General features: G+C 35.8%; 1 protein-coding gene and 1 long non-coding RNA gene across 2 annotated transcripts; both read left to right on the plus strand.

The window, feature by feature from the left end:
• The first annotated feature begins 183 nt into the window (after positions 1–183).
• Positions 184–7,025, plus strand: LOC100785015 (histone-lysine N-methyltransferase family member SUVH9). Its single transcript, XM_041010310.1, has 2 exons — positions 184–2,605; positions 6,524–7,025. The coding sequence occupies exon 1, from the start codon at positions 503–505 to the stop codon at positions 2,561–2,563; it is 2,061 nt and encodes a 686-aa protein (XP_040866244.1). The 5' UTR covers positions 184–502; the 3' UTR covers positions 2,564–2,605; positions 6,524–7,025.
• Positions 7,026–7,119: 94 nt separating this feature from the next.
• On the plus strand, positions 7,120–8,735 carry LOC121173668 (uncharacterized). Its single transcript, XR_005888978.1, has 3 exons — positions 7,120–7,274; positions 7,376–7,471; positions 8,225–8,735. It is a non-coding gene; the product is annotated as an uncharacterized lncRNA (long non-coding RNA).
• The last annotated feature ends 8,030 nt before the right edge of the window (positions 8,736–16,765 follow it).

Here is a 16,765-nt window from a genome sequence, read left to right on the forward strand (position 1 = left end):
TAATAATATTTGATAAAATACATTTAATGTTCGTCAACCATTGCTTTAGAACAAATTTTAGTTGGATTCATTTAAAAAAATAATTTTATATACTAATAAAAATAGGTCAATGAGAGTGCTAAAAAAATAATTCTTAAGGAGTACATATTTCCTCTCTGTTTAATGCCTTGAAAAGTGTAGACGAGTGCTCTAAAATGTGTTAATCCTGGTCATTCTTTTAGTCCTCCTCCCAAACAAGCACGTAGGAGAGAGAGACTATGACATGAGCAACCTTCCAAGTTTAACTGAGAGGCAAGGCTTAAGTGAGTTATCATTAATCCATTTTCTGCGATTTTCTCGAGAAAAGTGCGTCCATTTCCAATTCCAAATGTACGTCACTCGCTTGGCCATCTTTCTTAGTAGTAGTAATTTTTGCACCATTCCCACCATCATTTTCTGTTGCTCTTCTTTTTGGCACACACACTCCTGAGAGGAGAGTTCAGTTTCGGTTCTATTAATTGTGATGATGGATTCTGTTCTCCCCGATACTTCCACTAATGCCATTGCCTCTTCTACACCCACTTCACACCCTCATTCCCAACCCTCACTCCCACAAACCCTCTTAGTCCCCAAACCCGAACCCTTCTGGGATACCCACATCGAAACCTCCGACGAACTCGACCTCTACTCCGAGTTCAATCGCGTCACTGAGCTCTTTCACTTCGCCTTCGGAGCCACCAACGTTGTCGACCCTTTCGGAGCCACCAATGTTGCATGCCCCGAACAGACTCCGCTGGTTCCTGTTCCTCAGGAGCTCGATTCAGCGGCCCAGCCCGACCCGAATTCGCCCTCCGAGGACGTCTTGCGAGCGATCGTTCCGGTACCGCCGGAGCAGCAGGACGGCGCGGTGGCCACCGCCACCGTGCCGAGGCGGAAGCAGAGCCGGCAGAAGGAGCTGGTGAGAGTGATGGATCTGTCTCCGAGGGACGAGGCTCATTTGCGCGAGACCGTGAGGAGGACAAGGCTCATATACGACTCGCTGCGAGTGTTGACCTCCGTGGAGGAGGAGAAGCGAGTCGCCTCAGTGGCAGCGGCGGCGGTGGCAGCAGCAGCAGCAGTGACAACACTAGAGGGCTGTCTGCCGGTGGATGGCTCCACCGGCAAGTTGCGGCGTCTCCGGGGAGACCTGCGGGCTGCCAGCCTGATGAGAGAGCGTGGACTGTGGCTGAACCGTGACAAGAGGATCGTCGGGGCGATCCCCGGAATTATGGTTGGGGATTTGTTCCTTTTTCGGATGGAGTTGTGTGTGGTTGGATTGCACGGTCAGATACAGGCTGGAATAGATTTTCTTCCTGCAAGCATGAGTTCCACTGGAGAACCTATTGCTACCAGTGTCATTGTTTCTGGTGGCTATGAGGATGACATGGATGATGGTGAGGTTATAGTTTACACTGGCCATGGAGGGCAGGAGAAGAATTCCTCCAGGCAGATCTCTCATCAGAAGTTGGAGTCAGGGAACCTTGCATTGGAGAGGAGTATGCATTATGGTGTTGAGGTAAGGGTTATCCGTGGGATGAAGTATGAGGGGAGTGCTGCTGGGTCTGGTAAGGTGTATGTGTATGATGGGGTGTATAGGATTGTTGATTGCTGGTTTGATGTGGGGAGGTCGGGTTTTGGGGTTTATAAGTTTAAGCTTTGGAGGATTGAGGGGCAGGCTAAGATGGGTAGTGCTATTTTGAAGGAAGCTAGGAATGTTAGGAGGAGTGAGCTGGATTTGAATCCCACATCTGCTGATATGGCTAACAGGAAGGAGAATGTTGCAGTTCGGCTTTTTAATGACTTTGATGATGATCGGGGTCCTCTTTGCTATGAATATCTTGTGAGGACTTGTTTTCCGAAGTTTGTGTTTCATCAGAGTGGGAAAGCTACTGGCTGTGACTGTGTGGATGGTTGTGGTGATGGATGCTTTTGTGCTATGAAAAATGGGGGTGAGTTTCCTTACACTCTGCAGGGGCATCTTGTGAGAGGGAAGCCTTTGATTTTTGAATGTGGCCCATTTTGCTCCTGTCCTCCTCATTGTCGCAATCGTGTTGCGCAGAAGGGGCTGAAATATAGGTTGGAAGTGTTTAGGTCTAAGCAGACATCTTGGGGAGTAAGGTCCTTGGACCTTATTCAAGCTGGTTCTTTTATCTGTGAGTTTGCAGGGGTTGTTTTGACCAGGGAGCAAGCTCAACTCTTAACAATGAATGGTGATTCATTGATATATCCTAATCGGTTTTCGGAAAGGTGGGCAGAATGGGGGGATTTGTCTCAGATATACCCGGATTATGTGCGTCCATTGTATCCGTCAATTCCTCCTCTAGATTTTTCTCTGGATGTGTCAACAATGAGGAATGTTGCTTGCTATATGAGCCATAGTTCAACTCCAAATGTCTTGGTTCAGTTTGTTCTGCATGATCACAACAATTTGATGTTCCCACACCTTATGCTATTTGCCATGGAAAACATCCCTCCCATGAGAGAGCTCAGCCTTGATTATGGTGTAGCTGATGAGTGGACAGGCAAACTCTCTATATGTAACTGAATGGTCCATGCACTTCTTGAGTTTTAGGCATGGTTTTGTGAGGTAAAGCCTAGTTCTATCATTCTACTTTGTTGCTTTTACAACTATCTTCCTTTTGTTTACATCTTACTTTTGTCTGGTACTCTGCGCTGTCTCCAATGTAAACTCTGTTTACCATATACCATAATGAGTTATAGACATAAAACTATTGTGATATTTCAGAAGTTCATGCATGCTTTGGACAATGAAAAAATGTTGTAATTAGGTTGATCAATGATTGACTTCCTGTGTTTGAATATTTTATTGGCGGATGGCAGAGCGTGGAGGAAAGCCAAAAATCCGCCACATATATATGCCAGATGGCATAGCAACAAATGGCAGAAGCCATTGTGGACCAAATATATATATATACTAGCAAAACAGTAGATATAAATAAAAATACTAAAAAGACAGCAGATATAAATACTTAAAACAGTACATATAAACAAAAAAAAAAAACTAAAAAAAGTAGATATAAGAGTAAATATAAATGAAAAACTAAATTCAATAGCAGTTGCTGGAAATAGCAGTCGTTGGAGGAAGGAAGATAAAACAAATAAAAAAATCAAAACAAAAATGTAATTGAAAAAAACAGAGAAGATGTGACATACCGGAGATGGCAGTTGTCAGAGCCGAACAAGGTCACCAGTGAAGTTGCTGCTGGCGTATAAGTCACCATTGGAGGGAGAGGTTGTGAAGCAGCACACGAGAGAGAAGTAGAAAACTCAGAGAACATAGGTCTCTGTCGTGGGTTCTCTTTAGGGTTTAAAACCCTTAACTTTCAATTGGGTCAGGTTGGGCTACATGACCATTTCCCATTTTATTTTGTTTTTTTAATAAAAAAAACTCACTTTTTCAATTAGTACCAAATTCTTATTGTTTTTTCAAAAGTGTCAGATTTAGCAAAATTACAATTTACAAGACTTCCATACATAATGAGCTGGTTAATGTTATTAGGCATGGTTGTTATAAATGTTTAATGCATAATTGTTTCAAAAAATTAGACTTTTTAAAAGAATATATAGAACATCTGATCAAATTGGGACTACCTGAAGTACAGCTTGAACTTGCCTTCAAGATACATTGGGATTAATTTCTATAACCTAGACCCATTGAAATTAATTTTGGATTTGGTGCGGTCAGTGAGATGGGACAATTCATGAACACACCTAATGTGGGACTTAAGTCCCATTTTTCAAAAGTGTCTCACCATGTTCTGCAGTCTTGGTACCCCACACAAGCTGGTTGCGCACTAGTCCTTTGACTAATCTATGACAAACACTGCAATGCCAACATCACTACCCATGTTACTCATTCACAACTAAGAAACATGGTGGAAAGCTCTAATATTAATTGATAAGAACCTTGGGAGAGTCACACAACCAAAGCTAGCCATTATAGTTGGAGAGTCCAAGGACTTATAAACCCCACAGGCCCACACAATGGTTTCAGACTGTGTATCACATCAATTGGTATAGCCACCATATTGCAGTTGCGACAGTGTCCACAACTGCATCACACTGCAATCAGCACAAGTAAAATGGCCACATTGGGCCCCAACAGGCCACATGTTTAATAGTCCTCCATTTAGTTTCTCATTCTTCCTATTTATTTTGTAGATTTATTGGGAAACTTGAAGGGTTAAATAATAGTAAAAATTCTAATGAGTTGATGATGAGGGAGAGGTGGAATTTGGATATCTATAGCTCTCTTAGATAATTAAGATTTCAAAACGTATAAAACTACTATTTTGATTTTCTAATTCATTATTTCTGTTAGATTCAATAATTTGATGCTTCAAGGGAACCATTTGTCTTTTGACGCTATTTTTTTCTTTTAGCTTTGCCAATTTTGGTTATTACTAAATTGATATGGCCACCTTAATTTTAATTATATTGACTTTTGGATTTTTTAAATTTGATTTGACTATTTTTTTAATTTTCACGTTATTGTGCTATTTATTAAGTATTAATATGATACTGTTTTTATTAAAAAAAGTATATATAATAATGTTATAAAACTTGTTATTATTACTTTTGTAGCTATATTTTCTTTTTATAATATAAAATTGACATGTCAATAAATAATGTTGTATTGGCTTGAGATTGAAATACATAACCATAAATGTACAATAGGGGAAAAGTTGGTATGTTTTTTAGTATCGGTTGAGGTAGAAGGATGACATCTAAGCAAATATGTCAACAAGATGAAAACAATTATAAGTAAACTATGACATGACAGCATATTAGCTTGCAGTTCAGAAATTACAATTAAAAATAGATAGATCTTTGAACTTGAACTTAGGGCATTACTCAGCTCCACAAAATTGGCTTGTAAGGTAAGGATTTCCCAAACTCTATAAACTCTATTTAAGTCATATTTCTAGTTGATGAGAGACTAAATACACCCCCTTCAGCGTTGCAATTAAGGCAGCCCAAAGAAGCCACAACTAAGGTGGGTTACTGTTACTACAATTAAGGCAACTTTCCAACACTCCTCCTCAACTACACAAAACAGCTTGTAAGGTGAGGATTACCCAAGCTTATAAGTTCTCTTTATGCCATATCTCTGGTCAATATTTGACTAAACACATAGTTAAGGGCTTAAGGAAGCTTTCTAACAATAGATTCCCCGCTGCAAAATACGGTGTTGTTTTGAGGGAAAAAATGGAATTTGCAAAAACCTAACTATAGCATTGCTGTGGTTGTGATAGTAGCTGTTACAAGATTCATAGTGACTCATGACTGCTCTGCATGACCATAGCACTCTATTGATAATAACTACTGAAGTAGTCATTCATATTATACACAAGACCTTTTTACTGTTTTAACGAGAATATGTTTTTATGGGCAAAGGACACCAATTTATTGTCTGGTTATTGGGCTTTATGGATCAAGTACTTAGGTTGCTGAGGTTTGCAATTCATAATCTGTGTTATGATCTGGTGCTCTTTGGAGTTACTGAAATGAGGGCAAAACACTTTTGTTTGTTTCACTATTTTCCTTTTTTGTTTTTATATCTTGATATGTTTTTTAGTTGCCACATGACTAGTAAGAAACTTTTTAATGTCTAATGAGAGTTTAAATTGTCTTCTACTTTGTGCTTGGCATAGTAGTATATTCTTAAATATATGCTTTTGATCAGTGTTGTTAAAATCACGATCTAGATTGTAAGATTGCATGATCTTTATAATCCTTCTACCCTGTCCCGATCTGGATCGTACCTGAAATTGCAAGTAGGTAAGATTGTTTGAGTTTGTCTATCCTGAAATTGGAGACTTTTGGGTTGGGTTGTGCGATCTGGTTTGCATACACCCATAATTTTAGCCCATTTTCCCCCTAAATTGTGACTTTTGCCCAAAACAAACCCCATCTCTCGGTCAAGCCCTTCACATCTGTGCCCTAGCCCTTTGCAGGTCACAGCATCTCGTTCTGAACTGCTGTTCATCTACACTGTCTCTCGCACATCTGCCTTGCTGTCTTGAACTGGCCTTCCCCATCTCTCTCGACCCTCTTTTCTGTCATGCTGATTCCCTGCAGGCCTTTGCACATATCCCCCATCTCTGGTGCTGGTTTAGTGTTTTGGTTTGGTTTATAATCACTGGAAAATGGCTTCTGCTGGGAAGTTGATAGTGGACTGAGGCTGGTGATTATTTGTGACTAATTATGAACTGTTTTATGCTTATAAAATTTCAGTTTTAAGTATGCTTTAATGTTGTTATTTGTAGTTTCTTTTCCCTATTTTCTATGTGTTTATGTCTCTTTCTCTCTCTCTCTCTCTCTCTCTCTCTCTCTCTCTCTATATATATATATATATATATATATATATATTATTATATTTTGGTAACATCTTACAATCCTAAGTTTTATTATCTTGTGACCCCCCTCCCAATTCTAAGTAGGATCATATTCTTGACAACTTGGTTTTGATATTCATTTGCAGACTTAAACCGTGATTTCTGAAGGTTTCAACCTCACCAAATTTCTTGGAACTGCGGAAGTGCTTACTATATGAACTTTTTTTGTCAAGGTAGTGAAAATAGTGTAATAGCTGTTGTATTTTCCTGCTTTTGTCTAACTCTTTTAGGCAAAGTGCATAGCATTTTGATCTGTGGCGATGAAGATCAGGAAGTGGAGTTCTACAAGTGCTTAATCTTGAACACTTCTGTAATTGTTCTCTAATTTGCTGATGTTGGGCTCTTTTTTTGGCAAAGTATCTCACCACCTTTTCTCTAAGCAAGTAGCTCGGATTTATTAAATTTTCTGTTGTCATTGTATATAATATAGAATTCAAGTCAAAAGCTTGTACAGGGATTATGTTAGTGGCTAGCAACGATGAATAGAATGTAGCTTTTTAGTTGGTTTACAAGCAAATGAGTAGACATATTATTAACCTGAGCTCATGCTATCCAAATTTACCAAAGGCATGTTTTTTGCCTACTGAATTTGCTGAAGATATGTAGTTGATATATATATATATATATATATATATATATATATATATATATAATATTTTTTTATACTGACAGTTAAGTTTTATTGACCTACACGGGGCTTCAAAAAACCCCATATTAGCTTGAAGTGGGTTCAAACCGGAACTTTAACTATCTTCACCTGCCATTGTCAAGGCAACTGCTTGGGTCATTCACCATTTATGTTGGGACACCGTGTAGCCTCCGTGTAGTTTTCATAAGGTATTTTCGTTTATAAATAGTAGCATTCATTTTTCATTTTTGTAATGCCTTTTTCTTTTTCTGCGAAATCTCAGTCCCTTAGTGTAAGTTGCTTTCGTTAGGGTCATCTTTGAAGTGTGTGTTCTCTAGTGGTGTACGTGCGTTGTTGAGGAGTATACGATGAAGTTTGGTCGTTATTCGTTGTCGGAGAATATGAGGTATGTGAATTTTTTTTAGAAACATATGGATTGACAATCCATAGGGTTTAATTTTTTTAAAAATTGTTATTAAAATTTTGTGAATTATATATATAATTTATTTTATAGTGTAATTTTTTTTTTTAATAGTTTTAGCAATTTTAGAAATTTTGATTTGGTGATATTATTTTATAGTGGTATAAAAAATGTATTTAGTAATTAGATTGCTTAAAAGTTAATTTACTAATTAATTTAAAATAATTTAGTAATTCGATTGGTAAAAGTAATATTAGATTGCTAACAAAAATTTGTGTATACATTTAACTGAATTATGTATTTACATGTTTAACTGAATTATGTATTGTAATGTTTATTACAATAATTAATAATTAAAAAAATTGGTATTTTATTTAATGATGTATTTATTAGATTTATATGATATTTTAATGAATTATGTAGTAAAAATGTAGTCTGTGGTTATATGATATACAATACATTTTTATTTTATTTTTGTATAGAGCTACATGTATAATTTTTTGAAGTTGTATTTTTTGTCATTGAATTTGTTAAATGTTTTATTAAGATGAACAAAGAACAATTGATGTATATTAATATCATGTTTGAAGAAGTTGATATGAATGTTAAAAATAAGGAAGATGTTGACGTGAAAGTAGAACATGTCGATTGCTCTGATGCCTGTAATACTTTTTTATGTATTTGTCTAATTTGTTGTTGGTATAATAATTATATTACATAGTTGTTTATTGATGTCAGAACTTTTTTGAAGCTGTGATAATGAGGTAAGACACCAATACTAGTGAAAGGAGTAGTGAGTATAAATAAGTCTAAGAAAAATGATTTCGTAAGAACATGCATTGGCAGTAGAAAATGTGGATGCACGTTTAAGTTGCGTACGAAGTCAGTTTTGGGAGGAGAAAGATGGATGGTGAAGTTAATTTGTGGGGTTCACAATCACGAAATAGCAAAGACATTAGTTGGACATCCATATGCGGGTCGACTCACAAAGGATGAGAAGATTGTTGTTGCTGATATGACGAAGTCCATGGTAAAGCCAAGAAATATTCTCTTGACATTGAAGGAGCACAATGTCAACAATTATACAATAATCAAACAAATTTACAATGTCAGACATGCTTACTATTCTCCCATAAGAGGAAGTAACACCGAAATGCAACAACTCATGATGTTGCTTGATGGAGATTAATATATTCACTGACATAGAATGAAGTATGATAATGTTGTCCGTGACTTATTCTGAAGTCATCCTGATGCAGTAAAGTTAACCAATTCTTGTAATTTGTTTTTTTTTTATTAACAATACCTACAAAACTAATAGGTATAAATTGTCGTTGCTTGATATAGTTGGTGTTACACCAACAAGAATGACATTTTTTGGTGCTTTTGCTTATTTGAAAGGAGAATGTCTTAATAATGTTATTTGGACTCTACAGTAGTTTCAGGGTCTTTTCATGAGTTGATGCACTCCCCGAGGTTATTCTCACTGATAGAGATTTGTCTTTAATGAATGCAGTGAAAATTATATTTCTGGATGTTACGAAATTGTTGTGTCGGTTCCACATTGACAAGAATGTGAAGGGAAAGTGCAAAACTCTAGTCGCTTAAAAGAATGCATGAGATTATGTGATGGAGGCTTGGAGGAGTTTGGTGTTGGATCGAGTGGCCTCAGAATAATTAAGAAGGGGGGGTTGAATTAATTATTCCTAAACCTTCACCAATTAAAAAATTACTCTTTTAAGGCTTTTACTAAATTGTTAAGAGAATGAGGAGTAGAAGAGAAACTTAACAGAAAGTAAAAACGGAAATTAAATGCACACCGAAAAGTAAAAGAGTAGGGAAGAAGGAAACAAACACACAAGAGTTTTTATACTGGTTCGGCAACAACCCGTGCCTACATCCAGTTCCCAAGTGACCTGCGGTCCTTGAGATTTCTTTCAACCTTGTAAAAATCCATTTACAAGCAAAGATCCACAAGGGATGTACCCTCCCTTGTTCTCTTTGAACCTAGTGGATGAACCCTCCACTAGAACTGATCCACAAGAGATGTACCCTCTCTTGTTCTCAGTCAAACCCAAGTAGATGTACCCTCTACTTGTACCACAAAGGATGTACCCTCCAATGTGTTGAGACAAAGATCTCAGGCGGTTAAACCTTTGATACTTTGTGAATGGGGATACAAAAGAATTCTCAGGCGGTTAGTCCTTTAAACACTTTTGTATTAGGGAAAGGGAATAATCAAAAGAATTCTCAGACCGTGTCATTTTGAATTCTTTGACAAGGGAGAAGGGAGACACAAAAGAATTCAGGCGGTTAGTCCTTTGTTCTTTTGGAAAAGGGAGAAAAGAGACACAAAAAGAATTCAGGCGGTTAGTCCTTGGCGAATTCTTTTTGGCAAAGGGAGAAGAGAATGAAAAGATGAATAGCACAAGTTTTCAAGGTTTAGAAAACCAGAAAACTTCAGAAAGCTTTTGGTACAAAAGAAGAAGAAGAAGAACTTCAAAGAGATTTCAAGGCTTGTAAATGATTGATTGGAAAAGCAAAAGTATTCAAGATTGTTGTTAGAAAGATTGATTCAAAATGCAAAACAAAGCCTTGCTTTTATAGACTCTTCATGTCTGGTCAAGAAGGTCATTCAGAAGAGTTATAACTTTTAGAAAAAACTTAAAATCCATTTGAAAAAGTCAAAACCTTTTTGAAGAGTTACATTTTTTGATTTTTCAGAAACAGTCACTGGTAATCGATTACCAAATAAGTGTAATCGATTACACAAAGCTTTTGAGTGAAACAATGTGACTCTTCATTTTTAAATTTGAATTTCAACGTTCAAGGACACTGGTAATCGATTACCAAAACATTGTAATCGATTACAGCCTTTTGAAAATATTTGGATCGTTGTAAATTCAATTTGAAAACTTTTTCAAACTCATTTTGCTACTGGTAATCGATTACAACAATATGGTAATCGATTACCAGAGAGTAAAAACTCTTTGGTAAAGGTTTTGTCAAAAACTCATGTGCTATTCAAAGTTTTGAAAAAAACTTTTTTAATACTTATCTTGATTGAGTCTTTTCTTCATTCTTGAATCTTGATCTTGATTCTTGAGATCTTGAATCTTGAATCTTGATTCTTGATTGTAGACTTTCTTCTTGAGTCTTGAATCCTTCTTGATTCTTGAACTCTTGACTTGTTCTTGATTCACTTGAGTTGTTCTTTGATCTTTTGAGCTTTTTGTTCATCATCTTTTGTTGTCATCATTGTTATCATCAAAACACCTTTGAATCATTGTTGATTCATCATGAAGCTTTGCTTCCACATTTGGTTGACTGTCCATGTGAAAGTTCTTTTGATGAGTACCATAAAAACATTGAAATGTTTGTAAACTATGTGTGTCAAACATGGGTGATTCCGCACAAAGAGAAATTTGTGAAAGCATAGACCAACAAAGTGATGCATTTAGGAAACACAACCACTAACAAGTATGAATATTGTTTTTTGTTTGTGTTAATTTTTTTAAGTGTTGACTTAAATGAAAATGTTGCGGTTGTTTATATGTTGTTGTATATTTCATTTGTAGGGTTGAGAGTGCTCATTGGTCATTAAAGAGATTCCTACAAAACTCTCTTGGTGACATATGCAGTGTTTGGGAAGCAATGAACAACATGATGATACTTCAACACACCCAAATTAAAGCATAGTCCTCTTCAAGGCATAATATTGAGATCTCTTTTTGAATTGGAATAATTTCGGCAACGAATCATGAAATCTTTGTGATCTTTTCTATCGAATAAATGGGTAATCTGTTTCGAAATCGTCCGTCTTGTACCTTCCCCGAGGAGTATATGCTTCAACAAGAATCACACAGGGGTAGATTTGATACAATCAAAACCTCTGGTAAAATACCCACCCGTAACCTAGCGGACAGATATCTATATAGATATAGATAGATAATATAACCTCTGAATAATTCAAATCGAACCAATTGGATGTCCGACTCGGGCCTATATGACATGACCAATCTTTTGAGACAAGCACACACGTGATTGGACATATGTTTAAAGTTACCTTGTACAAAAAAACTACTTGGCATGGTATCAAGGTACGCTTTAAATGAAATTGTTGTTGAGTATGAACATGTACCTTATGCAGGCAAAAATCTTTCATGTTGTGGATGTGCCATGAGGAGTATCCACGGTCTTCCATGTGCATGTGAGTTGTTTAAATATGTTGTTGGCTCTATACCACTAGAGACAATCCACATTTTTTGACGAAGACTTAATTTTTCATATCAAGGGTTATGTGAGGCACATGTGACCATAAATAAGGAGATGAAAATCATTTCGAAACGCTTTGAGCAGCTCAATGTTTCTGACAAAGTACATTTGAAGACAAAGTTGCGAGAAATTGTTTATCCTGATCTGAACTCCATGTGTCCTCCTCCAGAAAAGGTGAAGACCAAAGGTGCTTCAAAAAACCACTGACCAAACAACAAAAGTCAACAGAACATGATTCGTCTTATTGAGAGTATATTGATGCGTTACATTATGTGCAAAATAATAATTCTTCAGTGAAACGTAATGCATCATCATCTGAGGAACTAATATAGAGACAGAATATTCCATTGTTGAATCAATTTCATATGTGCATCTAGGATTCTATTGAAAACATTATTAATATCAAAGTGGATGGTAACCGTGGTTATCGGGCAATAGCTGCCTTATTAGGTATGGGTGAGAAACATGGTCATTGGTGCGCAACCATCTTCATAAAGAACTAATAAGCTAGTCAGAAGAATATATCAACCTGCTTGGTGGCATAGAGAGATTTGAGGAATTAAAGTGTTCCCTACTTGTTAACGGATTATCTATGGTGCGTAAGTTCAATGTTATGTCACTTTTTCTTAAAATAACATTTAAGTAATAGTTATTTATTGTCTTTTACATATAGGTTACCATGGATGAATATTATGGATATGAGATGTCATTGTTTCACGATACAACGTGATTGTTGTTTTTCTTTCACGACAACGAAACATGACATTTTTTCCTCTTAGAAGTCAGTCGCCACCAGATTTTCCTGTGCATCGCGAAATATGCATTGGTCATGTGTATGAAAATCATTTTTTATAGCTAATTGCATAATTATGATGTTAGTAGAAGTGGTGACAATGTAGTTAGTTATCATACATTGAATCTGTTTGTTGTTATGTAACAGGTTTTTATACGAGACCATTGGCATTGTTGAGGAACACACATTGTCATTATCAGACAAAGCAATGACCCACCTCGTACACAAGTAGAATGCAGTGTTATACAAATTTGTCTTGGTTGAAAATCGAATTTTTTGATTTAGGTGAACAAAGAACATAAAATATGTTATTTCCACTGACGTTTTTGTGTAAATAACTATTTTGTTGACATTTATGTAAATAATAATTTATTTCCAGTCATTATTTTTAAAAGTTAGGAAATAATTAAGTACTTTGAAAATAATAAAGATACGATTTCATTAGCTAATTGACACAAATTTAAACATTACATTAACTTCAACATAGTCGAAACAAACAGAAAATGCATCAAAAACTACAATTAACTAATACTAATTTTGCATTGAATCATGTTGTGACTGAAACATGTCATCTTCCATTTTGATTACCGGTTTACTAAAAACAGCTAAAATTTCTATTGAGCTAAATTATTTCCAGTAGTTAGATTGTACTAAGACCTTTAGCACGTCACCGTCAGTTTTCAGTTCAATAATTTCAAATTTGATTACTTTGTTTGAATACTCAGAATGACCTAGTTGTCGAAAAATAATTGTCTTACCATTTGTGATTCATGAATACCATAAGGAGGAATCCCTTGAGGTGCAATGTGTTTGATCACATCCTTTAGCCCATCGATGGTACATCCTAAAAGAATGTCAAATCTTTTTGAATTTTTTCCTATGAACGAGTAACCCACAAAGTCGTGTTGGCGTGGCATGTTCCACATCCCGTTATAATATAATAGGGCATCATGCGTATGGGTCATAATGGCTTGAAGTAAGTTTAATATATCATCCGGTGTTCTACCAATGGTGCATAATAACTCAATCAGGCCAACACACGAGTATTGATCATTACACATTAACATTGTGTTAGTAAATTTCATCCAAATATTGATCGTCGGTTAGTTGAAGGGTATTGTGCATTCTGCTTTTTAGCGTTTCAAAACCATAATCGTTAGGTACTCGAATGAGTATCAGAGTGGAACTTTGGAAATAAACACCAGATTCATTGTGAATAATCGATCCATTCGAAAAAATAAAAGCTAATCTAGAGTTGACAATGGTGTGACTGCTTGTTTCTCTCAAAAATGTCATATTTCTTGTAAAATTTGGTTTCTAAAGTTGGATTGGGCAAGAATGTGTGATTTTTTAAATTGTTGGTGTGATATATATAGATGGTGTTCATTGAGACTGTATTATTTTTTTTAAAAAGAGTATGCGTGCAAATTTGTCTATGTGTTGCCAAGTACAACAATGTTGTGTCATGCTTTAAAACTAAATCAATTGAGCAGTCATTTCTATGTTAGTACGTACGTGTAGTATTCATTCTTTTAAACATACGCATGCAATTCACAGTGTGTTGTCAACTTTTAGAACGATTTACGATGCTTCAATGTAACATAAACCATACATTCGTAATTGGTTATGGATGAATTAATTTAATCCTCAAATCTGTTGGATCAAGTGGCCTCGGAATAATTAAGAAGGGGGGGTTGAATTAATTATTAATGTGTCTTGACTAATTAAAACTTATCCTTCTTAATGTTACTAGATTTAATTAGGCTTTTACTACCAAGTTAAGAAAGTACAAAACAGTAATGAAACTTAATCAAAAGTAAAAGCGATAATTAAAAGTGCACAACAGAAATTAAAAGTATAGGGAAGAAGAAGACAAACACAAGAATTTTATACTGGTTCGGCAACAACCCGTGCCTACATCCAGTCCCCAAGCGACCTACGGTCCTTGAGATTTCTTTTCAACCTTGTAAAAACTTTTACAAACAAAGATCCACAAGGGATGTACCCTCCCTTGTTCTCTTTGAACAACCAAGTGGATGCACCCTCCACTTGAACTGATCCACAAGAGATGTACCCTCTCTTGTTCTCAGTTACAACAACCCAAGTAGATGTACCCTCTACTTGTACCACAAAGGATGTACCCTCCAATATGTTAAGACAAAGTTCTCAGGCGGTTAGTCCTTTGAAACTTTGTAAAGGGGAAACAAAAGATATCTCAGGCGGTTAGTCCTTTAAAATCTTTTGTTTAAGGGAAATGGAAGAATCAAAAGAATTCTCAGATTGTGTCTTATTGAACTCTTTGAAAAGGGAGAAAGGAGACACAAAAGAATTCAGGCGGTTAGTTCTTTGTTATTTTGGATAAGGGAGAAGAGAGACAAAAAAAGAATTCAGGCGATTAGTCCTTGTCGAATTCTTTTTGGCAAAGGGAGAAGAGAATGAAAAGATATAGCACACTTTTGTTTTCTATGAAAGAACAAGGTTTGGAAACCATAAAACTTAGAAAGTTGTTGGCAAAGGAAGAAGAAGAAGAAGAAGTTCAAAAAGATGTTCAAAAGTTGTGTGAAAAAAGATTTTGAAATGCAAGTCAAGGTCTTGCTTTTATAGACTCTTAATGTCTGGTCAAGAAAACCATTGGAAGAGTTATAACCTTGAGAAAAACCTGAAAATCATTGAAAGAGTTACATCTCTTGACTTTTTATTCAAAACTTGTCACTGGTAATCGATCACCAAAACCATGTAATCGATTACACAAAGCATTTTATGAAAGGATGTGACTCTTCACAATTGAATTTGAATTTCAACGTTCAGGTACACTAGTAATCGATTACCAATATATTGTAATCGATTACACCATTTAAAAATCAATTGAAACGTTGCAAATTCAGTTAAAAGCTTTTGAAATCAAACTTTGCCACTAGTAATCGATTACAAGTAATTGGTAATCGATTACCAGAGAGTAAAAACTCTGGTAACTTAGAAAATTTTGAGAAAAACTCTTTTGAAAAACAAAATTGTGCTATGTTTGTTTTTTGAAAAATCTTTTCAATACTTCCCTTGTGAATTCTTCTTGATTTCTTCTCTTGAATCATGAAATCAAACTTCTCTTGATTCTTGAATCTTCTTGATTTTTTCTCATGAAACTTGAAATTAATCTTGATCTTGAACTTGTTGACTCAATCTTGAAATCATTCTCTTGGACTTTTTGTCATCATCTTTGTTATCATCAAAACTACTTGAATCAACTTGATTCATCATCATGAAGCTTGCTTCTACAAAATCAACATTAACGGCTAATTAACGATAAATGGATGACAAAAATTTGTATCGCATAATAAAATATGTGTTCGTAATTAAGGCACCAAAATTATAAACCTACCAAATGTTACTGCCCATACATAAATGTATGAAATAAATAAATTATCAAAAAAATACAAATGACATGTATAAGGCAAATAAAAAAACAGCTTCAATGATCGTTCGTACGCCACATACTCCTCGATTTGTGACCTACAACTGGTTGGCAAATGAATCTTCTTGTGATCCCCACACATTCTTCAGCAACAATATAGGCTTTTGTTCCTTCGATCGGGATCCTCAGGTTCAATAACCTCTCCAACTTATCCGCAATTGCCACAAAAGCATCCTAGCACCTTTCACCTACGTTGTTGGGAATCCCAACAAAACTGTTGGGTGCCCAAAGCAACACCCTATTATCAATTGAGAGCGTGTCAAATTAGAAGCCCACCCAGATACAACTGGTATGGGTATAAAGGGTATACCTGATAATAAAGGATAAACTTAAGTAGGAGTGTACTTAGCAAAAAAGGAGTGGATATAGCAAAAGTCAAATTTCTTTACTTTGTCTAATCTTGGCCAGCTTTTCCTACTTTTAGGGAGGGAGGTATATGTGGATTCTGGTTGCCATCTTGCCCCCTTGCAAAATAAAGATGTAGGTAGATAAGGAGTAAATTGCACCATTAAGCTAATGAGAATTCCTTTCCGGATCACAAATTCAGCATCTTAATAGACCCAAAATTGAAGGAAAATTTTGTAAAAAAAAAGAAAAAGTGGATTGAGGTAAAATAAAAATGAAAAGGAACATTACAATCTCTAGTGATCGATAGGTTAAGGAAAATTCATCACAGAATAAAAATTCTTTGATAAGAATTTAGGATTCCCAAAAGAACCAAAGAAAAATAGATTTTCTCATG

Source organism: Glycine max, chromosome 16 (genome assembly GCF_000004515.6).
Source record: "Glycine max cultivar Williams 82 chromosome 16, Glycine_max_v4.0, whole genome shotgun sequence".
NCBI classification, from domain to species: domain Eukaryota; kingdom Viridiplantae; phylum Streptophyta; class Magnoliopsida; order Fabales; family Fabaceae; genus Glycine; species Glycine max.

Excerpts from the sequence above, each read along its gene's own strand:
- LOC100785015 (XM_041010310.1), top strand. The coding sequence starts at position 503 with ATGATGGATTCTGTTCTCCCCGATACTTCCACTAATGCCATTGCCTCT.